Source organism: Lynx rufus, unplaced genomic scaffold, assembly GCF_022079265.1.
Source record: "Lynx rufus isolate CCGP_SWC_20201006 ecotype Redwood Valley unplaced genomic scaffold, mLynRuf1.p SCAF_11, whole genome shotgun sequence".
NCBI classification, from domain to species: Eukaryota; Metazoa; Chordata; class Mammalia; order Carnivora; family Felidae; genus Lynx; species Lynx rufus.
Window position 1 is genome coordinate 24,125,077 of NW_025814825.1, and position 24,219 is coordinate 24,149,295.

Sequence of the window (24,219 nt, forward strand, 5' to 3'; positions counted from 1 at the left end):
AATCCTAGTAAGATCTGATGTTCCAAATGGCCCAGTCTGTATATTGAGTCACGTTGAAAGAGAACACAGACGGACACGGATGCTTTCAATGGTGTTAATGTTTATTGTGATGACATTTATTGTGTGCCAGACATTGTTCTGAGAGCTTTCCATGTGAAAAGTCATTAATCATTGGGAAATACTACCCCTATGAGGTAGGTAGTATTATTATTCCCATTTTACAAATGAGGACAGTAATGCACAGAAAAAGAGAGTAACTTGCGTAACATCACAAAGCCGGTAAGAATTTAAGCCCAGGAAACTGAGTTCCATGGTCTGTGCCTTAACGTGTCCCCCTTCCACTGTCACATCGCCTGATCGATCTGAATAATATGCATCTTTACCCTAGGAATTTTTAAAAGGTCTCGCTAAGGGTGTTAAACTAATCAGATTCCCAGAAATCCTCTCTAGACCTTGTTCCCTCTGCCTAAATTTCCATGTTCATAGGAGTGGCTGGATGAACACTGGCCCTGCTCACTGAGGTACTCCTGATTCTCACTGCTGTATTATACTTGTCCTCCATGGCCCCTTCCCCCTTCCTGTCCCTTCTGTCCCGTGCCTGCCATGAAGCTTTCTTTGCTAGGAGTGGAGGCCAGAACACCTACTGCTGCCTTCATGGTAGCCCCAGGCTCCTTCATAATTGCTGTACCCTCCAAGACCTGTGGACAGCCTCTGATGCTATTGGAAGAAAACACACAGAGGCCAACAGAAGTACAAGCTCTTGCCTTTTGCTCTGACCACTTTTCTTCAAAATTTATCACAGGAAATTTCTCATGAACAAATTCTCTTCTGCATTACATGTATGAATGTGTTGTTTATACACATATGTATATATAACTATATATGCACATATATAATTTTAAAATATATGTTGTTAGGTGTGATAATGTCTTTGTAATTATGTTTTTTGAAGGCTTGGAGGAAGTGATACTTGAAATGGACCTGGAAGAAAGAGTAAGAATTTGTGGGGAAGGTGGGAAGGAGGGAGGAAATATTTCTAGGGATGTCACAGGGAGGCCAGTTTATACTCAACAGGCTCCAGGGGATTTTCCTGTGGCTAGTGGGAAAGCTGCAAAAGACAGATGTGGGTTCAAACCCTGGGAAAGATTAGCAACAGCAGGGCTGCCCGGAGGGACAATGAGCTATCTCTGGGGTTCACGGGGAACCCTCTACCCCACGTACACCCAGATAAGAGGAGACAATCAGCTCTCAGGGCTTTAACAGGAGAGCTTGAAACAATAGGGGAAGGGAATGGGGGTTATGTCATCACTCATGTAGCAAACATTTGTTGTGCTCAGCGCTGAGATGCTAGGGACACGGAGCTAAAAAAACAAGCCTGAAACTCAGGATGTCACAGACTAGGTACAAATCGGGATTCTGTAGCCTCCCTTTGTAAATGATGACAATAATAATAATTATATAGTCATATAATTTTTACATAGGTTCTATTCCTTCTGGGAATACAACTCTACTTTCTAACAATCACTGGAGCATGAGCCCTGGGCTACAGCCAGTTTCCTGTTCCTCAGTGCTGATGGCCCCAGGCTCTCATGAACACCAAAGGACTGGTCACAGGAGCACAGGCACCCGCAAATAGTCACATCACCCACCGGGCTCTCACTGCCCCAAAGGGCAGATCTTTGGAATATCAAACCTATGTGATCTCATTGGGAGTTTTCCAGTAAGAGGAAGAATAATACTTTCTGAACAATGGAAGACACAAGAATATTGCAAAACAGACATTTAGAGGAAACAATGGCATTCGAGCTCCCGTCAGGGGGTGCCTCCACCAGCAGCTAGATGGGTGATGGTACACAAGTAACTTTCTGGGCTTCAGCTTCTTCACCTGTAAAAAAAAGGGGGGTAGAATTCTACCTTTCTCCAGTAGGATAACACATGTGAAATGTTATGTGTAAATGTTACAGAGCTATATATATGGAAAGAGTAACATTTATTGATTTCCAGTTACCATGTATAATAAGATAACTATTTGGACAGGACAAAGCTCCATTGCCATCCCTTCTGTGAAGAATTGTGTCTACCTGATCATTGTGTCAAGTTTGGTGCCTGGAACAGAGTAGGTGCTCAATAAATACTATTGAATGAATGGGTCAAGCCAAGTAGACTTGCCACAGAGGGTGGGTTTAGGGATTAAAGGACCATGCTTCCCCCCACCCCCTGCCCCTAGCCTGAGCTGTTCAGCCCCTGTCTTCCTCTCCATCTTTCTCTTCATCCCCTTCATCGTCTCTGTGCCCCAGGCGGTCCTCACAGACAGCTATGTGCTCTCTATAGGAGCAGTCCCTGTGCTGTGGCACAGCACGGGGGCACCTGGGAGCCTTCCTGCGGTGAGGACAGCAGTGCAGCCCCCACTCCCTGCAGCTGCAGGGGGCCTGAGCTGCCCAGACGTAGGCGCCCACAGGCACCGCCAGCAGCACAGCGCACAGGACCACTGTGATGTGCAGGAGGCGCTCCCGTCCCTCCAGCTCGCCATGGTCTCTGCCCGTCACAAAGACCACACACCGGCCCCTGCGTGGGGGCTGGCCCCCCAGGCTGAGGCATGCCTCATACTTTGTGCTGGGAAGGAGGTCATCCACGGCGTACGTGTTGATCCCGGGGCCGATGTGGACCACCTCCTTCTTGAGTGTTTCGTCTGATGCAATGTAGAGGGTAAACCATTTCTCCTCAGGGGTGTCAGCCACCGCCAACCACTCCAGCAGAATCCCATGCACTGTCTGCTTGACGACCCTCAGGTCAACATAGGCATTGCCATCCGAGGGGAAAAAGGCAGAATGGGGCACAGACAGGGTCTGGGCAGGCTGGACTTGGAGGGAGATGACAAGGGTGCTCCTGCCAATGGAGTTGGAGGCCACACAGGTATAATTACCCCTGTCCACCAGGTGGGCAGCAGGTATGACCAGCTCCGACAGAGCAGTATCTTCTGCAGTAGATGAGGTCAACACTGGGTGGGGAGAGAGCAAAACAGTTCCAATAGGTATTTCTCTGACAGAAAGCTGGACAGCGTTCAGCAATGCTAATTATTATTATTTTTCTGAGCTGAAGGTGACGATATATTAAGCATATGTTTGGTGCCAGGTGTTTGCCTCTCAGCACCCCTGTAAGGTAAGTACCCCATTTTTACACATAACAAGTTGAGGATTGGAGTGATTAAGCAACTTGCCCCTTGTGAGAAATGATCAGAGGCAGTGACTGATCTGGAACCTTGCTCTTCTGCCTACGGAGACCACATTGTCAACTTCACTAGCTGCTCCCACCAAACTACCAGAAGCCTCACTGAGCCAACAGCATGGTTTCTGGGAGATCTCTCGCCACCGTGTGATACTGTGAGCTTCAAGAAGGGTCTTTTTTGCCTGCCAGGTATAGAGAGGCTCAGAGTCTGGAGCCAAATGCCTGGGTTCTATCCCTTAATAAGTATATGGTCTTGGACAAGTTGCTAAGATTCTCTTGGCCTCAATTTTCTCATCAGTAAAATGGGATGATAATAGTATCCTTTATGTAGGTTTGATACTAAGTGCTTAGTGCTAGCTGTTGTTATTACTGAGAGGATACATATAATATGGTACCAAAGAAACTGACTTCAAAGCATTAAAAAAGACATGCATGCATCTCACGGCTCTTAAAAAAGCTACAACAATAAATCCTACATTTCTCCTTCATTGGTATTTAACCTCAAGCCAATAAGATGTGATCAAAATGATGGGAAAAAATCAACAGTTCAGTTAGTTAGGTATTTTTTAATCTTCCAGTGGTTTTTCACTATGCACAACAAATATCTGGATAACTGACTATATTTCTCAAGTTTTACTCAGATATTTCTAGTTGTCTTCTAGACTTCAGGATATCCCTAGGGAAGCCACCTCTGGCCTGTGATATGTCCCAGTGCTGCAGGGTAGCATTAAAGGTGATTCCATCTAATGTATGAAAGCAGACCATAGAATTTCAGAAAATGAGAGGCAGGTTTGAATCCCAGTTGTGAGGCCCATGGAGGTCACTTCCTCATCCAGGGTCCCAGTAGTACAACTTTAAGCCAATAAGGTCTGAACAACACAGTGGTGGCAAGTGTAAAATTCAGTCTATGTGTAGGAATTTCCAACCTTGCCCAATGGTAAGAATTAGTTGGGGAAAGAAAGAGGGGAGAAGAGGGAACTCTTGTTAATTTACATTATTCTTAGGTCCTCCCCTGGACACAGTAAATCTGAATCTCCAGGGCAGGAGCCTGGAAATCTTATTTCAAACAAATACCCCAGAGAAGTCTGCTCCAGCAAATTTAAGAAATAAGTAATAGTCTCTAGAATGAGTCCTAGTCAGAAATTCTATGATTTAAAAATACATAGTATCGTATTTTGCATCTAGAAGACTCTCAGAGAATATATTTGTTCATGTATAATTTTATAATATTTATAGAATATGTTAAGCCAGCTCCAATACATGTATTTACATATATACATGTATATCCTATAGGGATCATGCCAATAGTGGAACTATATCTTGGAAACTTTCCTGTTGTGGTGAGTATAATTTAAGGCTATCCCAATCTTCCCCACACCTTTATTTCATGATTGACCCAGTTTAGAACCTCTCTACTGAGGATAGGGTTGCTGTAGACCTCAGTCTTTCCCAAGACACATTGAGAGGGTCCATGTGGCTTACCATCAAATTCTCTCCACATGCTCAGAGGATAAGTCCATACAATGGTTGGTGAGGGACTGGCCTGTGCCAGGCATCTCAGGGTCACATTCTGTCCCATCTGGATGGTGACACTGGCATTGGAGGTTGAGATCTGTGGCTTCATGCAAACACTGAGCTCAGTTTCATGAAAAAGCTGCCCTGCTTTGGAGAGAGGGTGTTGGCACACCAGGTAGGAATTCACCAGGATGACCGGAATGCTGTTGGACTTTACAAATTGGACAAGTCCCCTCAGGCGACAGTCACATAGCCAGGGGTTGTCGTGCAGTGCCAGCACCAAACTGGAGTGAATCCTGGCTCCGCAGCCAGGCTGATGGGGTTTCTGGTAGGCCAGCCAGTTCGAGAAGACGCCCTTGGATACAACTGTAAGCCTATTGGAGGATAGGTCAAGGTAGGTCAGATTGACCAAGAACTGAAGAGCCAGCTCAGGGAGCACGTCAATCCTGTTGTGTTTGAGATCCAAGACCCTGAGAAGAGGGGTGGCTTGGAATGCTGTCCATGGCACTGAACGAAGTTTGTTCCCCTCCAGTCTCAGCTCTTTCAGTTCTGACAGGTGCTCCAGGGCTCCTAGGTGTATCACAGTGATGTTGTTAAAATTAAGCCAAAGGTATTCCAACGTGCTCATGTTGATGAAGGACTCTTGGGGCAGTTCGAATAAGGGTGAATTTTCAATTCTCAACCGCTTTAACTCTTCAGGAAGTTTCCTTGGGATCATTCCCAAAGAGGTAGACATGCACTGCAGAGCCCTGTACAAGAAACCACAAAATCTTTAAGATGAACATCAGGGAAGTGAGATCAGGTTTATTCTGGCATTAGATGTATGAATTAGAAGAAAAAATATATATGCTATTCACTTGAAATAAAAGAGACCCATTTTGGTAAAAGTGCACAATTCTCCAAAGTTCAGCACCAACTAGAGATTTGCTGACTTCCTGCCAAATCTAGGCCTGTTCCCACTCCACAACTTCCCCAAATAAAACCCATCCCCTACAACCTTCTGGCATCTTGTTAGCACAGCGCACCTGCCGAAACTGTCCTCTGAGCAGGTACATCCTGGTAGACAGGATGGCTGAGCTGCGTGTGAATCCAGAAAGACCAGAACTAGCAGGCAATAGTGAGAAACTGAAGCCATATTCCTCTGTAAGAAACTACCTTGCAAGTTTTGAGTAAGTATAGTCCAAGCTTCCGAGTGGCAAATCCTATTATTGGTAATCCATGGTGATGTAGGTCAGCACAGCAGTGGCAAAGTCCCTGGATGCTCTGAGGTCTGTTATGGCCCAGATCACAAGCTCAATAAGAACTCATGAAGAGAGAGCTATGTGTCTTAACTAAGGGCACAAAATTTATCCTTTTTCTAGTTCTCAAGTCTAGAAAGCAAACTCTAAGCCAGTTGTCCTATTCAGCAATGATACTGTCTTCCCTCAGTTTCTTACAAAAAGATCCAAGAAACCAGCAAGTAATACTATCCTGAGCACTATGGTTCAAGTTATTTGGCCAGAATCTATCCAATACTTCATCACAATTGGCTCCTGAAAGCTAGAATTTTCAACAACTCTCTAGAAGTGAATGCATGTTGGGTAACAAAGATGTGACCACTCCCATCTCTGGCTTTCTCTCCACACCTGGCGTGATGGATTCATTCCTCTACTGTATTAAGGCAGCTGTTCTTGCCACTTGGACGACCAGAGTCAGAGAAGCATCATGATGCAGAGGTTAAACCACAAGATTGTGTTTTCTGATTAAACCAAAGTGTGTTTCTTATCCTGGATCCTGAATGCTGTGTATGCCACATGATAAAGGCTTACATTTTAAGGTGAGATATATGTGGTTTGGGGTACTTTGTCACTCTGTAATCATTCAACAAATATTGGCCATGTGCTCTAAACCACACAATTTCTAGGTGTCAGGAATTCACTGGTGGACAAAACTTCATAGACCCTGTGGGGTCTTCTCTCTAGCTTATGCTTCCTTGTCTTGAGATCTTTCGAAAGTCACTAAGCTCCATGAATCTCAGTTTCTCCTCTGAAAAATAGGGAAATTAATAAACACGTCATAACATTTCTAGGAAAATTTGAGGTTATATAGAATAAAGTACCTAACATACAGTAGATATATTGATTCCCTTCCCACACCAACAGACTCTTGAAAAGCAGAAAGGTCTACTTCCCTATTACCTGGGGTATTTCCTGGTGAATATTGAAATTCCATGAGTTCCCTTAAGACTCATGATATACATCATACCCTACAAAAGGCCTCAAGGAAGAAAATCCGCTTAGCAGTTAACCAGTGAGGGGGGAAATGGGTCACCAACTAAGCTGATTACACTCCAGGCTTTCTATCCAAGCCAGATATATTTGCTTGAGTTTTTTGTCTAGCTCTACAATCTGGATAGATCTCTGAAGTTCCTCTCAAGGTAGAAATCAAAACAAAGAGAGTGAAATGGGTGCAAAACTTGTGCTAGACATGGAGATGTGCTGCCTAGAGCCCCTTCAAGGAATAAGTCGATGCTCAGCTGCAAGGATTGCTTGCATGAGGTCATGCCCTTCCCAAAGCAAACCACATATAGCAACTGAGGGTGGGGTGCCCAAGGGCCTGGCCAGTTTGGCCTGATGGCAGACAATTCTGATTCTCACTCCAGAGGACTTGTACCAGGTTGGCCAAGATTTTTTCAAGCTTGCTTTTTGAAAAAAAAAAAATGTGATTCAATTCACTGCATCACAACCCACTAGTGAATTCTTTTCTCACCTCAAAATGTAAGGGCCGAAAGAAATCTTCATCCCCCACAATTTCTTCCCTGTTCATCCCATGCTATCCTCTTCAAATGAATCCAGCTGAACCTAACTTTCCAGTGGTTTGATGAAAGTTTGAGAAGACTATCCCCTGGCATGTCATTTCTGGACTCATGCAGGCCACTTCTGCACTGCTCCTTCTCCTCTCCTGACCCCTTCATCTCCTGGTTTCCTTATTTGGCATATGGGCACAGGGAACACCTATGTTTTCAGTTAAGGCAAGAGACTGGGGCAATTAAAGCTGGGTTATGTCATCTACCTTAAATAACTAGTGGTTAAGTGGTGTTCCTAAAACTCAAGAGAATTAACCACAAAGGGAAGGAGTTTGAGAATATGACACCCTCATCTCCCTTCCAGTAGGATGTGTTCAGGAACTTGGCTGTTAGAATTATTAGTAGAGATAGTCATGAGAGAAGAGACATTCTGTTTATGAAATAATTAGATATAAATAGCCTCTGTGTGGTAGCTCCCTGGTTAGTCTTAATAGAACCTTAATAAGAGAGTTTTCTATCTATTCATTTGGAAAATGGCACCCTGATGTTAGTAGAACTTTGGGATGGCTCAGACAGAGAACTAGGTGACATATCCAGAAGCAGACATGCTGTTTTCCCTCTTTTCAAGCTAGTGCTCTCTCTCAGTCTTCCATCTGCTGCCAACCCCATCTGAGATGTCTTCCTGGCTACCCATGCTAATGGCATGTCTGTGATGGACATACAAATGACTACATTCCCAAGCTCCCTTGAATAGGTGGGCTTTCCAACTAAAATTCTGGTTAATGGCATTTTAGAGGAAATAATGTTTTAAAAGCCCCTACATGATTCTCCAGGTTCTCTTCTCCCTTGTTACAGCAAGTGTTAACATTCCAGGTGGTGGAGTCTTCATTAGCCTGGGCCCCTGAGTGAATAAATGGAGCAGAGCCTACCCTCTATCCACATTTACCACAGACTGAAGAGACTCTGTAAAGGCAGGGATAAACCTTTCTATATTAAGCCACTGAAATTTGGGAATTGTTAGCATAGCATAAGCCTAACCTATCCTGACTACAATACCTTTGCAATCAAATAACATGTTCAAGTACTCTTAAGTTTGTTTTTGTCTCCACTGGACTATATGATAGTTAAAGCAAACATTTCCAGCTCTAGGATCTTTAAAGGCACTGGTCACTGAGTAATTTCAATACCCTACATCAACTTTCTAGGATACAATTTCTGTTACTTGCCTTCTATACCTTGCAACTTACACATGCTGCTTGAGATAAGTAGCATTGGACATACGCCCTGCTTAGGTTAAAAGAAATATAATTGGGGCGCCTGGGTGGCGCAGTCGGTTAAGCGTCCGACTTCAGCCAGGTCACGATCTCGCGGTCCGTGAGTTCGAGCCCCGCGTCAGGCTCTGGGCTGATGGCTCAGAGCCTGGAGCCTGCTTCCGATTCTGTGTCTCCCTCTCTCTCTGCCCCTCCCCCGTTCATGCTCTGTCTCTCTCTGTCCCAAAAATAAATAAAAACGTTGAAAAAAAAATTAAAAAAAAAAAAGAAATATAATTATGTTGTAGTTAGAAAAAGACATGATGGAGATGCCACAATCTCATTCAACCTCCAAACAAGGTTTCCAAGGACACCATGCTGTGGGACCACCCTGGTGTAGGTTGGTCTTCATCACTGGGAGACAAGAAATTATTTTCCCTGCCCTCTAAAAGGTTTTCAGGGACCAACTTATACTAATCAGACTCATATACCAAAAGATCAATATGTAAACCAGACATCATTTTATTTTTTAGAGCGGGAATTAATTTTTTTCCAGTTACGTGAATATTTATGAGCATAATCCAAGATGCTTCCCCTCTACAAGAACAAACCAGGGAAGACAGAACACACAAAGGAAGACTGACAACATGGAAATTGGGAGGCTGACTATCTTTGGAGTTATTCCATCCAGACCCACTAAAGCAGGTCTTAATGAATTATTGGAAAGTTTGAATTCTCTCTCTCTCTCTCTTTCTCTCTCTCTCTCTCTCTCTCTCTCACACACACACACACACACACACGCACACACACACACACACACACACACACACACACTCACATGATGTTGAATAAATACTAACAAATTCTTGCTTTCAAGTTCCTGAATTTTCTTCAAACAAGGTTTAATAAAACTGACTGGATGTTTATTGTCTTTGGGCCATTAATTTTTCAATCTTAATTGGCTCAGCCAATCATTTAGAGAAAACATCTTAATCATTTCAATAGATGGCTGCTTTCATCCACTTAATTTGTTCTGATTTGGGAAGTGCCTATCAATCTCATATATCAAACAATCAGAATTGAGTCTTGGGTCTCAATAGCAGAAATGTCTTAATGAATCTACGTTGGGGTTTGGAAAGCTACCGCCTGAGAGCCAAATCCAGCCTGCCACTTGTTTTTGTAAATAACATTTTATTGGAACACATCCATGCCCATAACTTACATATTGCCTGTGGCTGCTTTCACACTCCATCAGAAGAGCTGAGTAGTAGTGACAGAGCCTAAAATATTTACTATCTGGCTTTCTTTACAGAATATGTTTGTTGACCCATGCTGTAGACAATGGTTTTGTCATCTTCCAACCAAATAATTTCTCTTACCAATGGCTATGGCCCATAAGTTATAGTCAGATGTACCCTCCGAGTGATGGGCAGAAAATATCCACATATGGAAATTCCATACTCATGTGTACTGGTGGTCTTATGGTTCCTACAGTTTTCAGTGACTTGAAAAAATCCATTCCCATAATGAACTTGCTGTAGATCATGTTGTAGAAATCAACACTGAATAGTGACTTTCAGCTTGGCCAGAAAGTTATCAAAGACTTAGATCCTCCAAGAAAATTGATCACTACCCCCTACAAATCAGTCAACTCTTTGGGCTTCAGTTTTTTCATCTGTAAAATCAAGCAGCTCATCCTCCATAATGGGTTGTTGTAAAAATCAAATAAGAGAAGGCAAGGAAATATATTGTAAGGTCAGATGTTGTAAGGTCTTTTGTAAATGTGAGAGGGAGTACAGTAACTTTAGGCGATACCAGCAGGATAGTTCCCTGGGATTGCTTGCTGTACCCAAATTTTCTCCGTTGTTGTCTAAAGGCCTTGGCACCAAACACCCTGAATGCTCCCCTTATGAAAGCCTGGACTTGTAGACAAGACACAACATTGACCCTTCTGCTGGAAACATTCATCTTCACCTGTTCACAGAGGTGTCTCAGAGGCTTCCCAACTTGAAGCAAACTGAACAGGAATCCCACCTTGAAGTGGCCTACTGAGTAACTGGGAAAGCCCTGAGACACCCTCAGGAATGCAGGTAATGTCAGTAATCCTAACAAAGACTGCTACACGGGAACAGAGGTGAGCTGTGTGCCAGACAGCATTGGGTGTACTGTGTCGCCCACCACGGAGGGTCTCTCAGATTCCTCCAGCCTGACATCTGAGAGTAAATGAGCAGTGGTCTCTTGGGCATCATCCAAATCAAATTTATTGCAATTCACTGAATTTATTGAAATCGAATGATTATCTCTAGGCAGAATGGCACCCAGAAAAAAAATGTTAGAATCCCTAAGTGTACACAGTGAGGGCACAGCGTGGGTCTGTGTGTGTATGTGTGTGTGTGACTATACCAATTTGGCTAATGCATCAAGGGACTGTGTGTGTGAGTGCCTATGAGTTAGCATAAATGTAATCAAGATGCAGAAGAGGGGCATGGTAAGGACTGTCAACCCTGGAACCAACTGCCTGATCCTGACTCCAGAACTGCCACCTTCTAGTTGTGTGTACATTGTGGGCAATATAGTGGATTAGATCACTGCTCGGCAAACTATTTCCTGCCCCCCATCACCTCCCTGGCAGAGCTGTCCTTTGATGCCACATGAAAGTTGGGTTTGGCCATGGGACTTGGCTTTGGCAGAGAGAATATGGGCAGAAATGGCAATGTGCCAGCTCTACAGCCAAGCACTTAAGAGACATTGCCTATTTTTGTTCATTCCTCTGATATCATCTGACCTCTCTGAGAAAGACTGCCCCAAGTAGCCATTGACCCTTCATCCTGGGCCCCAAATAGAACTCATGAAGCAGAGACACCCTGGTCAACCCACAGACCTGTAGGTTGGGTGAAAATAGTGCCTGTTGCTGCATACCCCTGAGATTTTGCTTTTATTTGTTATATGGGAAAAACTGACTGATAGAAGCAAGTCGGTTAATCCCCGTTTCTTCTCCAGGAAAATGGGAGGGCCTTCTGCAAAGGGTTGTTATAAGAATTAAACAAGTCAGTGTATGTAAAGCACTTAGAACACTTCCTGGCACATAATAAGTGCTTAATAAGTGTTAGCTGCTGTCACTGTGTGCACACGTATGAGTAAGCAGGAACCCAAGTGGGCAAGAGTGGGTGAGTGTGGGCTCAGGTGTCAGAGTGAGCAGGTGAGAGTGGAAGACAGAAAGTGGACGTGGCAGGTGTGTGGGCACCTGGAGGGGAGCACCCCCGTCAGCAGAAGTACTCATTGATCCGTCTGCCCCCCCTGCCCACCAAGACCTGAGAGTCCAGGCTGGAACGGGCCGAGAGGAGCCTGTCGGCCTCACTGAGGCTGTGCTGGGACAGCTCCTCAGAGCCATCCTCGCTGTGGCCCAGCCTCTCCAGGTTGACGTAGGCCTCGGTGGAGCCCCCAGAACGGCACTTCCGGCAGCGCCTTCGCAGAGCACCGCAGCAGACAAGCAGGGTGAGGGGCAGGGCGATGACAACAGCCACGCTGATCACCACCACATTGATGAGCCGCTGGGTGGCCTCGGCGTCTACCACCTCGTCCGTGGAGAAGATGACACACTGCTCCTTCTGGGGCACCAGGTCCCGCACACAGACACACGCCACGTACTTGGTCTTGGGCACCAGCCCACGGATGGTGATGCTGGTCTTTCCAGGCGGCACAACCACCCTCCGCATGCTGCGCTGCCCAAAGACAGCATAGAGGACACTGAAGGTAGTTATGCTCCCAGCCTGGGGGGCCTTCCACACCAAGGTCACACTCTGGTAAGTGTCTCCCACCACCTTGAGAGACCTCACCATCTGGGTCTCCTGGCGTCCCGCCTGCCCGTTCGAGCGTTCTCCTGGGATCCCCATCTGGAAGTGCTGGAGGGTCAGCTCCTCCTTCATGTTGGACACAGGGGGCCCAGTGGCCAGGACAGCAGGTCCAGGAATGTCAGGGACATGCCTGGCCACCATCTTGTTGTACGCGGCAGCTTCCGCCCCCTCACCTGTCCTTGCCCACAGTGCCCCTGGGCTCCCACCGTGTTCTGTGGAAGCCTGGGGCTCAGTGACGGCCAGGGAGATGACAGTCTCAGAGACTCCCAGGAAGTTCTTGGCCTGGCAGATGTAGTCTCCTGAGTCAAGGTGGGACACAGCAGGCAGGCCCAGTAACGTCCAACTCGTGCCATCGCTGGCAACTTCCTGGTGCACTGAGGGGAAAGAGGCATAAAGCAGGAAAATGAGTGGGCCCATCTGCCCCAAGCTTCCTCCTAGGGTCAAGTTCACGGCCCCTGGACTGTGCATGCTCTTGTATACATAGGAGACCTTGTCATCCTGAGAAACCACTGGGAGTTACTCAACTTTTCTTAGACTAGCCAAGGGGATCAAGATCACCTGGGCTCAAATTTCGGGAGACCTAGGCTCAGGCTGAGTCTCAGGATGATCTGCCTTCTAAATCTGTATTCTTCAGGGCCCTGGAATCCTATAGAACGGACTCCTTAGGGAAGCAGGCTGTGCTCTGTGGGGGAAGGTGAGTCAGGGTGAACACGAGACAGAGCCCTAGCCGGAAGCACATTGCCACCCTGCCCAGACAGACTGCCACCTCCATCAGTGTCTTCGACTTTGTGTTTTACATAATGAAGCTCCTTATACAATGTTTGTTTGTCAATTGATTTCAAACCCACAATCCCAGAGCAACACTCGCCAGCCTAGTTGAAGGAGACCCTGAAGGGAGCTGCGAGGACATGCGGTTTTCTGGTCATGCACTAAGAAACGATCCCTCCTCAACCCCTTGCCTGCACGCAGGTAGGCTGTGACTCTGGTAAACCCCACCATCCTGTACCAGAGATGAACCATCTCTGTCTACACAGCAAAAATAACATGGGAGGCTGTGTGCTGTAGGCCAAGCTTTTAGCGTCTCAGAGTTTGTTGACTTACACAACAAAAAGGATAACCAGGTTGTTCTTTAAAGTTCAGTGACATTATGCACATAATGTACTCAACACCTAAGGAGCTCAATAGATGGTAACTCATATTATTAATCACTCCTAGTGAAACTGGCTTAACATTCACAACTTGGAAACTTACTATAAATATCAAATACACTAAGAGTATCTTCCACCAAAATGGCAGCATTTTGTTCCTCCCAGGGTGGGCCCTGATCAGAGTGTCTTCTGGAATATGTAGGGCAGGTTGACAGCTATTGTCATCATGGAAGCCACTGTCCCATGTTCTGTCTGGGCAGAGCCTGTCTACCTCCACTCAGCCACAACAGGAGTAAACAGCCTCGCTCAGCTGACCTCCCTCTCCTTGGCAGACCTGACCTCCCACCAAAGATGCTGACATCCCCACCCTCCCCTGCACCCCCCCCCCCCCGCCCCCACACTCAGTCTGCAATCTCAGCACCACAGTCCCTGTAGCTCACAAACCTGTGCCGTTGAGCGGATACCCGTTGGCTCTCCTCCAGCTCATCTCCGGCCCAGGGACCCCGGTGGCCCCACAACGTAGCAATACTGCACTGCCCAGAGGGGACCTGAGGCTGGCTACCCCTGGACGGATCTCCGGACTCTGGCACTTCCTCAGTTCCAGCTGGCTGAGGGCGACTCCGGCCAGGCTGCGCGGGCTGGCACACTTCAGCCTGGCCTCTATGAAAGCCAGGTTTGGGGCCCAGCCTTCCAGGAAACGGGCTAGGTCATAGAGGCGGCAGTCACATACCCAGGGGTTGTCCTGCAGCCCTGCAGGGATGAGAGGGCAAGTAAGAGGTGAGCCCTCGATATTCATATCCCCATGCCCAGCCCCCCTGCCCCGTCAGGGAGGACAAGGCATATCCTGAGCTCAGAGTCAGCAGACCTGGCCTCCAGGTCCAGCTCCTTGCCTCTCTAGCTGTGCAACCTTAAGGCTGGTTCTTCAACTTGAATGATAGCAGTACTTCCCTTTCAGGGTTGCTATAGGCATAAATAAAAACAAATCCTGTTAAGCATTTGGGTAAGCCATACAGCATACTGACAAAATTGGCAATTACTGCTGCCATCCCTGGACTGACCCTTTCAGGCTACTGGTCAGGCAGCGAGGATTTCAGCAATACCTGCAATATGCCAAAATAAATTTCTCAAAATTCTTTGTGACCCCTGACTCTTGATCCCTGTCCTCTCAGTTCAGTGTGGAACTCTCAGCATCACCCCAGTAAGGAGGGTGGCTCTGACATTGGTCCCTTTGATACAAGCTCAAAAGGGGAGGAGTGAGGAGGCCAGGAAATCAAATCCTATGTCATATCCCCAGCCCTCTTTACTTTAAAATTGGACTTATTTATAAAGATGACAGGAAGTCACTGCACCCACCCTTCTACATCCAAGAGCCTTCTACAGATACAGGCGTATCATGTGTCCTCATACCTAAAGCACGATTCCTTTTTACATGTTTGCATTTCTGAAATATGGAATGAATTCATTTTATGTGGTGTCTTTTTACCCCCAAAGATTGTAATTAAATTTGATAGTATGTCTAATAATCAATGGCATATTATTTATTTGCATGCATATATTTGATTATTTATTTGCATGCATATATTTGATATATTTGGAAGGGGAAATGTAAGGTTTGAGGAGGTTGAATATACATCTGCTTGTACACGCATGATTCTTAGGTCCTTCTGAACACCAGTTGGGAGGATACCAGTTCCTTCTTCCATCCATCCTCACTCCATCCCTCTCGTAACCACTACCCTGTGTCACTGGTTAAATGCATTTAATGATACATCTGCACCCCAAGAATCATGAGCACCCAGCTCTGGTGGTGAGCTACCTGGCTTTCACCTCTTACAATTGAGCCCCCAAAGAATGAATGCAAATAGCAAAGTTAAATGACAGGGAAACTTTTACCCCTAAGACTGGCAGAAGTTAAATCTTCCAACCATTTAAATTATTAGCCTCATGAGGGAATAGATTTTCATCTATCTTCTTCCCTGCTATGTCCCCAGCACCTAGAACCAAGCTCCCACACCGATAGGCACTCAAGTAAACTTGCAGAGTGAACACCTGCATTTGTGGTCTCGCACAGCACAGGTGTGGGGTGAGAATTGGCCCAGCCACTTGGAGACTATTAGACTGATATTAAACTGTCTAATGTGCACACTCCATGACCTATTCCATTTTTCAGTTCCTATCCTAGAGAAACATTTGTCTACGTGCACAAGGATGCATTGTCAAGAATGTTCTCTGTATCATCATAGCTGTTAATAAAATAATGGAAACGATCTAAGGGGCCAATAAAGGGAGAATGGCTAAATTAACTGTAGTATAACTATACTATTAAAAATTATGCAGTAGTTTATAAATAATGAAGCTGATCCATTTGTAGCAACTTACAAAGATTTCCAAGACCTATTGTTGAGTGAAGAAGTTAGTGCTGGTTGATATAAACAATATGACATATACAATCTGAAACTTTATGTAAAACACAGATAAAATTTCTATGTGTATGTACATTTATATATGTATGTGTATGTAAATGCATTATTTTTTAATTTTATTTTTAATTTTTTTATTAAAAAATTTTTTTTAATGTTTATTCATTTTTGAAAGACAGAGAGAGACAGAGCACAAGCAGGGGTGGGGTGGTGAGAAAGGGGGACACAGAATCCAAAGCAGGTTCCAGGATCTGAGCTGTCAGCACCAGGGCCCGACGTGGGGCTTGAACTCACGAACCGCGAGATCATGACCTGAGCCGAAGTCGGATGCTCAACAGACTGAGCCACCCAGGAGCCCCATAAATGTATTATTTTTAAGGAGGCTTCACACCCAGTGCAGAGCCCGGCGCAGGGCTTGAACTCACAACCCTGAGATCAAGACCTGAGTTGAGATCAAGAGTTGGACGCGTAACTGACTGAGCCACACAGGCACCCCTGCAAATGCATTCAAAAAGAGAACATGCAAATGAACGTAACAGTGGCTACCTGTTAGAAGGGGGAGAAGGATTCGGGATCAGAAGAGGGAACAAAAGGGTCTTTAGCTTTTTCTATAATATTTTAATTTTTTGTAATGTTTTTATTTATTTTTGAGACAGAAAGAGACAGAGCATGAGCAGAGGAGGGGCAGAGAGAGAGGGAGACACAGAATCCGAAGCAGGCTCCAAGCTCTGAGGCTCCAGGACTGTGAGATCATGACCTGAGCTGAAGTTTGACGCTTAACCGACTGAGCCACCCAGGCACCCCAGCTTTTTCTGTAATATTTTAAATGTTTACATATAATCATGTGTGAGTTATGTAATTAAAATTAATATTAATTTTCTGTAATGAATTATGCCACCTGTCACCCTCATGGCTAGGTATGAGCTTTAGGCAGGAAAAGAGATGGCTCACCTGTTAAGACATTGGTTCATTACAAACAAGAAGGAATCAAAGAGAGGGGGTCAGCTAGTATAACCATTCAACTCTGCTTTGGGAAACTGAGTCGCAGGGGGCCTTTTCCTGGCTGCACGACCTGGAAGATCACTTGTACTTCATTTTCCTTATTTGTAATACTGGGTGAATACCCCTTGCCCTGGCTGCTTGACATGGTCATTGCAGTAAAGTTATCAGATATTTCATATATATATATATATATATATATATATATATATATATATGAAATTTATATAGCATACATATATTGAAAAGGGCATTCAGTTAAGTGTTATTTTCAAATAAACAATTTTTTCCCTGTGAGTACTATCCTATATATTATCCTTTATCAGATGAGAAAGTCTGCAGAGAGCTGGAATGGGGCTTGCTGTTCCCTGCCCTGTTTGCAGGCAGTGAGGCTTCTAAATATTCCCTCGTTGAGAGACTCTCCTGGGCCTTGGGGCAGGAGCTGCCCCAAACCATTCTGAGACTGCTCCAGCCCCTGGTGCTGGACCCTATATGAGCCAAGGTATGTTCCAGGCACATGCTGCTAGGAGGGCTCTCTTCTGATACTATCCACCCACTCCCCACCACCCACCCTCTGCCACAACTCCCCATCCCCTCACAGGACAGAGGAAAGAGAATCAGTCTATCTGACATGAGCCTTGGGCCCAAACCGCTACTTACTAAACCTCAGGTTGTGTTTGTTCATGTGTAAAACAAAGGACATTATACTTGCACTATCTACCCCCTGGGATATGGTGAGGGTCAAGTTCTGTGAGGGAGCAAGAAATTTAGGGAAGCTTCAGTGCCACACTAATGCAGATGGCCAGTAAGGACTGACCAGTTAGCAAAGAGTTAGGACCACCTTCCATCCATGTATGTGTACCTAGTGCTTAGAGGAGACTGTCAAGGGGGTGGGGGTGTTCACATGTTTTGAAGATTGTTGGAAGTTGGGTTTCCTGGAAGCAGACTCTGAGATGAACATGTGCAGCATGTTCATTAAGGAGGAAAGGAAGGAAGGAAGGAAGGAAGGAAGGAAGGAAGGAAGGAAGGAAGGAAGAGACACGGAGCTGAGAAGTGGGCCTGGTGAATCCCTGGGGGACTCGGGAGCTGAAATAACCCATCAGAGTCATGCCAAGCGGCTGGGTCCTTAGACTCCCACCTGACAGGTCTTTGGATAGGGGCTGTGTCCGGAAAGGATGGGTGGCTTTGGGCAAGGCTGCTCTGCAGCTAAGGCTGTCCCTGACAGGGCTGGCAGCTGAAGGCCACTGCTGACAGTGCCCTCAAAACCTGGGCAGCCAGCTCTACCTTGACAGGGACCCAGGTGGCACACCACTGTGCCTGCCACGTGTACCTACTGTGTGCTAAGAACACTCTTTTACTTGCAACTCCAACCTTTTGAGATAGATGTTATTGCCATTCTCTCTTTACAGAAGGGGAACCAAGGCACAGAGAAGCTAAGCAATTTACCCCGGGGACACACAGCTAGTAAGAAGCAGCGCTGGGATTTGAACTGGCAGCAGCTTGAGCTCCAAACCAGCCAGTGTGTGCCTCTCACTCAGTCTTCACTCAGATCCAGAAGGCAGGCGTGATTTCTATTTTTCGGGTAAAGAATCAAGACTCACAGAGGCGTAATAACTTGCTTAAGACCCCCAGGCTCCCCAAGCTGGCTCCAAGTGAAGGATACCGCCCCTTACCTAGCACCAGCCTGGTGTGGTGGCCGGGAAGGAAGGGCCCGGTCTGCAGGTGAGCCCAGGTGGCCAGCAGCTCCTGCGGGAGCCTCAGCAGCTGGTTGCTGGAGAGGTCGAGGAAGGTGAGGTTCCCCAGGAAGCGCGCGGCCTCGGGCGGCACGGCCGAAAGGCGGTTGGCCTGCAGGTCCAGCAGCCGCAGCTGGGGGGCGTCCCTGAGCGCCGCCCAGGGGAAGGCGGCCAAGCGGTTCCCGGGCAGGCGCAGCTCGCGCAGGCGGCGCAGGCCCCTCAGCATGAGGCCGCTGAGCTCGCTGAGGGCGTTGTAGGGCAGCCACAGCTGCTCCAGGCGGCCCAGCGGCCTGAAGGCCTCTCCGGGCACCTTGCGAATGGCCGTCCGCTCCAGGCGCAGTCTGGAGGTGTCCGGAGGGACGGACGCGGGGGGCAGGGTCATGTCGGGGTCGCTGCACACCACCGTCCTGGTCACAGAAATGGGGGACATTTGAGCGAGGGTCCTGTCGGGTCCGCGATCCTACCCCGCTCCCTCCCGGACCTTCCTTCAGGAGGCCTCCCGGTCTGCACGGGAACCTGGACCGCCAAACCCAGGCTCCAGGCTGAGGTGGGCCCTGGAGTGGCGCCGCGGACGAGCAGACTCCAGATTTCCCTTTGAGGGGTTCTTGCTTTGAGAGCCTTTCGCAGGGGTCCCAGAGGGCCATTTGGTCCTGTCCCTGGCTGAAGGACCTCTGTGTCCCCTTACAACTCACACCACCTACAGTGCATTAAGAATGAATGGTATTCATAAATCTTGAGATCATTTTGAGCAATGCAGCACTGCATATATGTGTTAAAAGTGTTCCTTTGTTAAATTATACCTCAGTTTTTGTGATATTATTTATATGACATATAATATATGTAATATCATATCATACAATTATATATATAACTTGGGCATCAGAAACGAAGCCATACACTCACTGGGTGCCTCAAGCCTCCCCTGACCCGGAGGGACCACGAGGTGATTAAGGTGTTTAAGAGCTAGGACTTGGCCCCTGCAGTTGGATTCATATCTGGGCTCTCTGCTTGCTGGCTGTGTGTCCTTGAGTATATTATATAACTTCTATTTTCCTCAGTTTCCCACAACAGACTCCACCTCCCCGGGGTGGTTTCAGGGTTTAAGTGAGGTCCTGCTGTGTACCAGTTCTGCAGACCTGTCATCTGGAGGAGTGCAATGCTATTTATTGACCACTATCAAAAATTCCTGCATCCCAGCACTGCAAAGCTCCTTGCAGTGATCCCTCTGCCCAGACAGTGACCTCCTAAACTTTGTTCTATTAAGTTTGGCACTAAAATAGAGGATAGAGAGATAAAAAGAAGCAGGCCTTGCTGTCCAAGAACCTACAGTTCAAGGCTGTGTTACGTGCCATCTCGGAGAGAGCAGCACACTCACATAAGGTAAAAAGGAAAAGATTCTCAAGGAGATAAAACTTGGAGGCTAGACCAGAGGGACCCAGCCCTTGTGCAGCCTATTTCATCTAGAGGGCTTCTCCGCTCACACTGGAGCAGGTGGGGGCAGTGGTCACGTTTTGCTTTGCTAGGGGACCTTGTTCTTTTTGTACTGCTCACATCAGGCCTTCCTGATGTAACACACACTCTGCCAGCATCCATCAGTTCAGCCTGAATACTCTACTCGGAGTTGACTGGCTGAACTTGACTTGCTTTTCCTTGTCAGTGGCACAGGGGCTCCCACCCACTCACATTCTTCAGGTATACATGGACGCCCCTACTGAGGGATGGGTGCTGTGGAGATTCAGAAGAATATCAGACTCATAGCCCTTGTCCCTATACAATAGCTTAGAATCCAGCTAAGGAAGATATCACTGGCGGCAGTGATAATTTCAATGATAATGGAAGTTTGACTGTTGCAAAGAGGAAGGTCTGGATGTAGGAGGGAGGAAGGCAGTTGACCGGAAACATGCCCTGAAATTTATCAAGGGAGGGATCAAAGAAACCACTAAGAAGCCAGCAGGAGCCAACAGCACATCTGGTGGGGCAAACTGGGCATAAAGAACATGGGAACACTTCTGTCCAGGGGCCCAGACTGGGCCCCCCAAGGAAACCCCAGTATCCACAAGTACCCACAAGTTCATGATCGTGGGAGCGTGGAGCATAGGCAGGTCACCCAGGCTATCCTGATGTAAGGATGGAACCCTCTGACAGTCCCTGGTTGGAGGTGGGCTGAGGAAGGCATCTGGGACGAGGAGGAAGCCTCCGTCTGACTTTGCTATCTGTGCTTGTGGCCATTGGGGACCTCAGGGCCTCCTATAGCCTTTCCTGGCATCGTTGCCCTCATAGGACGCTCCATGCAGATGGGCTGGTGCCTATCAGTCATGGGACTGTCAGGCAGGTGGAACTGATGGTAAGAGCTCTGGCTTCAGAGGAAAGATGGCTACTGGCTGACATTAGAGCCCTGGAAACTGACCTTGGAATTTTATTTTCTATCTTAAGGCTAACCTGGTATCACAAGCCCTCCCCTGGTCCCTGCCCATGACAGAATTACCAGTTGAGAAGAGATCTGGAAATGGAACCAAAGCCGTGGGTTCTGGGACCAGGTCTGTCACTGATGCTGTGTGATTCTCAGCCCTGTGCTTTCTGTAAGTAGCAGGAGAGGCTCTTCATCACCCTAGTCACACTGTCCTTGGCCAGAGGCTATTTCCTGGCTGGCTCAGGGCTTAGCCCTGGCTTTTTTTGAGGAGAGAATCCTTACCTCTGATGATCCATATGAATTGGACCATCAGAGACTTGGGTCAAAAACTGAGTTCTTGTTTTTCAGACCACACAGGGTATCCTTTCATGGGGGGGGGGGTGACTCTCCATTCTTTCCATCCCCTCACACCCGATCAACCCAACACCCATTGCCAGGATCATTGTAAGTGTCACACTGATAACACTGCTGCCCTGATCAGAAATCATCAGTGGCTCCCAGCACCCATCTAAGACAAGAGAGAAAGGGAGAATGGAATTCTAAAATGTTAAAAAGATGGTAGGAAAGGCCCTGAGCCAAGGACTGAAATTCCTAAGCAAGTTGGGAAATGCGATGGTCACTAGTGGATAAGTTGAAGATGTCAGAGAAAAGATAGTCTAAAGACTGCCAAAGAGAAAAGGAGAGGGGGCCATGGTGGGAGAGCAAGGGTCCACAAATCACAGTGGCTTTGGAACATCCCATGGAAGGGAGGAGGAGAGGATGGAGGTGCTCTCAGAGCTCAGGTAGGGCTTGGGGAAAGTCAAAGAAAAGGCTGAGGATATAGGGGTGCTTGCTTGCAATGGAATGGGCACTCCTGGGCTTTTGGAAAGCCCGTAGAAATATGTTGAGGCCGAGGCTCCTGGGGGATGGGCCAGAGGTGCCCCAAAGTGGGAAAAACATGAGGAGGCAGGTGGTCACATTCTGGGTGGGGTGGTAAGAAATACCTGGGCTGTACTGGGTAACCCCAGAAGCTAAGGCAAGAGAATGGAAGAGGCCTGGGAGAAAAGGGGCTAGGGAGATATAGAGAGAATGGTGGAATAGAATGGAAGGAAGAAAGGAAGCAAGGAAGGAAAGAAGGAGAGGAAAAGAAAGAGGTAACAGAGAGACTTCTCATGCCCTTTGGAGGGTTTCCCTCCACCAGGATCCTGGAGGAGGACTCAGGATGGATCTCCTGGAGTGGGCACACTGTCCCACCCCTGCCCCCACGTGTAAAGAAAGGGACTTGGTACTTCCCATGCCCTGCTGGCTGGAAGACAATGCAAAGCAGACCAGCCCCCTAGGACACTTGGGCCTCAAGGGCCTGGAAGATAGAGGTCTCACCCAGCCATGTTCTGAGGGCCCTGCATACAGCCCTCCCAACCCAGCCAAGCTGATAGAGGGAAGCGGCGGGCTACCCATCCCACACACCTGGTGACATACCTGGCCTTGCTGCCATCACCCAGGACGTGGAGGCTGCAGCTGCATTGAGAGGGGCAGGAGCCGTGGGCTGGGGGGTGCCCCCAGAGGGCCAGGAGCCAGAGCATGCCCACTGCCACCCTCATGGCTCCTGGCTCCTCTGTAGCCCAGGCAGGGGCCTGTCCCTGGACTGCTCTGTCGTCCCAGCCCAGGAAGCCCAGCAGCTGCCCACTGGCTCATCAGCTACCCAACCCCCCCCCCTGCCCCCGCCTGAGGCCATGGGATAAACACAGACAGACTGGGGATTAGGGAGGGGAGCCCTGGCCACAGCACTCAGCCGCTTATTACTCCTGGAATCACCAGTCCTAAGGGAGAAGGTGGAGGATCCTCTTCCGTGGCAACAGCCCCAGACCCACAGAGGCCAGGGTGTGGCAAGGTGAGGCAAGTGGGCAGCCACCCAAGGGCAAGTGGCTCCTGTACTGGCCAGCTTGGCTGTCCACCTGCGAAGTCGCCTCATGCCAGCTAGGCTGTGGGCTACATGGACCCTGCCGGGGTGCCTGGGCTCAGAGAGGATGAAGACAGACCTGGCCTCTGATGAAAGTCATTGGAAATTGTCTCCTGTGACACTGTTTTATAGGGGGAAATCAATGAGATGAAGGTGATAAAGACACTAGAAAGAGACCAAGCTCAAGGACCAGGCCAGCCTGGGTTCAAATCCCAGCTCTTCCATTTATAGGCCGTGACCCTGGATAAGTTACACGGTCTCTCTTGGACTGTGTATCCTCCTCATTTGAAAAAGGGAAGTAATGTTACTCTAATCAGGGTGTTTATGAAAATTAAACCACCCAAGTTTCCCAGATTTTGATGGCCTGTGGTAATAGAAGCTCCCTCCTAAGTAGTAAGCCCACAATTTCACTGGCACTTAAAGTCACATGCTCTTAAAGGAATTGGAAAGATTCGGATACTTGATACGTTTGACCTCCAGGCTCTGCTCTCTGGTCCAGCATGCCCTACCTAGCTCCTTCAGCTTTTCCAGAAGGTTCCCTAGTGCCTGGTGCATATAGATGTAGGCAGACCTAGACCAGTGAGGTGTGACCAAGGCAGATACCTAGGACCCCAGCGCACACATGAAATGCCTAGCTCTGTGCCAGGCCAGTTTTGACAATCTTGGCTTCTAGGAAATCTTGGTTCCCATCTCTTCCTCTCTTCCAATCCATTGGTTTTCTCAATGCTTGCCACCTGTCCCTCCTCCTCCCCAAGCCAAAAAGGGGGACCATTCCCACATCTCTGCCTTTTCCTCCTTCTGTTGGAGATGGCTTCTCATCTCTGTTTGGCCTAACCGAGCTCTGGTCTTGATTCCTGGCCCTATCCTGCTTTCCCGTCTCCCTTGAAGTCTTCTGCAGTCTTGCAGGCATGAAAAAAAACTTGACACATGTATGAACCAGT

At 47.5% G+C, this 24,219-nt stretch overlaps 2 protein-coding genes across 2 annotated transcripts; both read right to left on the minus strand.

Annotated features, from left to right (window-relative positions):
* Positions 1 to 2,237: 2,237 nt before the first annotated feature.
* Positions 2,238 to 5,875, minus strand: LRIT2 (leucine rich repeat, Ig-like and transmembrane domains 2). Its single transcript, XM_047072778.1, has 3 exons — positions 5,766 to 5,875; positions 4,708 to 5,489; positions 2,238 to 2,998 (listed from the first exon to the last, which is right to left on the minus strand). Exons 1-3 carry the CDS (start codon positions 5,873 to 5,875, stop codon positions 2,238 to 2,240), a joined length of 1,653 nt encoding a protein of 550 aa, XP_046928734.1.
* Positions 5,876 to 12,038: 6,163 nt separating this feature from the next.
* LRIT1 (leucine rich repeat, Ig-like and transmembrane domains 1) lies at positions 12,039 to 22,919 on the minus strand. Its single transcript, XM_047072604.1, has 4 exons — positions 22,798 to 22,919; positions 18,870 to 19,336; positions 14,222 to 14,527; positions 12,039 to 13,003 (listed from the first exon to the last, which is right to left on the minus strand). Exons 1-4 carry the CDS (start codon positions 22,917 to 22,919, stop codon positions 12,039 to 12,041), a joined length of 1,860 nt encoding a protein of 619 aa, XP_046928560.1.
* Positions 22,920 to 24,219: the final 1,300 nt, after the last annotated feature.

What these genes read in the sequence shown, in the direction of transcription:
- LRIT1 (XM_047072604.1), bottom strand. Translation starts at nt 22,919, where the DNA reads ATGAGGGTGGCAGTGGGCATGCTCTGGCTCCTGGCCCTCTGGGGGCAC. An exon ending in GGTGATGGCAGCAAGGCCAG is followed by an intron (nt 19,337 to 22,797) that starts GTATGTCACCAG and finishes TTCTGTGACCAG; the next exon opens with GACGGTGGTGTGCAGCGACC. An exon ending in CCACACCAGGCTGGTGCTAG is followed by an intron (nt 14,528 to 18,869) that starts GTAAGGGGCGGT and finishes TCATCCCTGCAG; the next exon opens with GGCTGCAGGACAACCCCTGG.
- LRIT2 (XM_047072778.1), bottom strand. Translation starts at nt 5,875, where the DNA reads ATGGCTTCAGTTTCTCACTATTGCCTGCTAGTTCTGGTCTTTCTGGAT. An exon ending in TCAGAGGACAGTTTCGGCAG is followed by an intron (nt 5,490 to 5,765) that starts GTGCGCTGTGCT and finishes TTTCTTGTACAG; the next exon opens with GGCTCTGCAGTGCATGTCTA. An exon ending in CATGTGGAGAGAATTTGATG is followed by an intron (nt 2,999 to 4,707) that starts GTAAGCCACATG and finishes CTCCCCACCCAG; the next exon opens with TGTTGACCTCATCTACTGCA.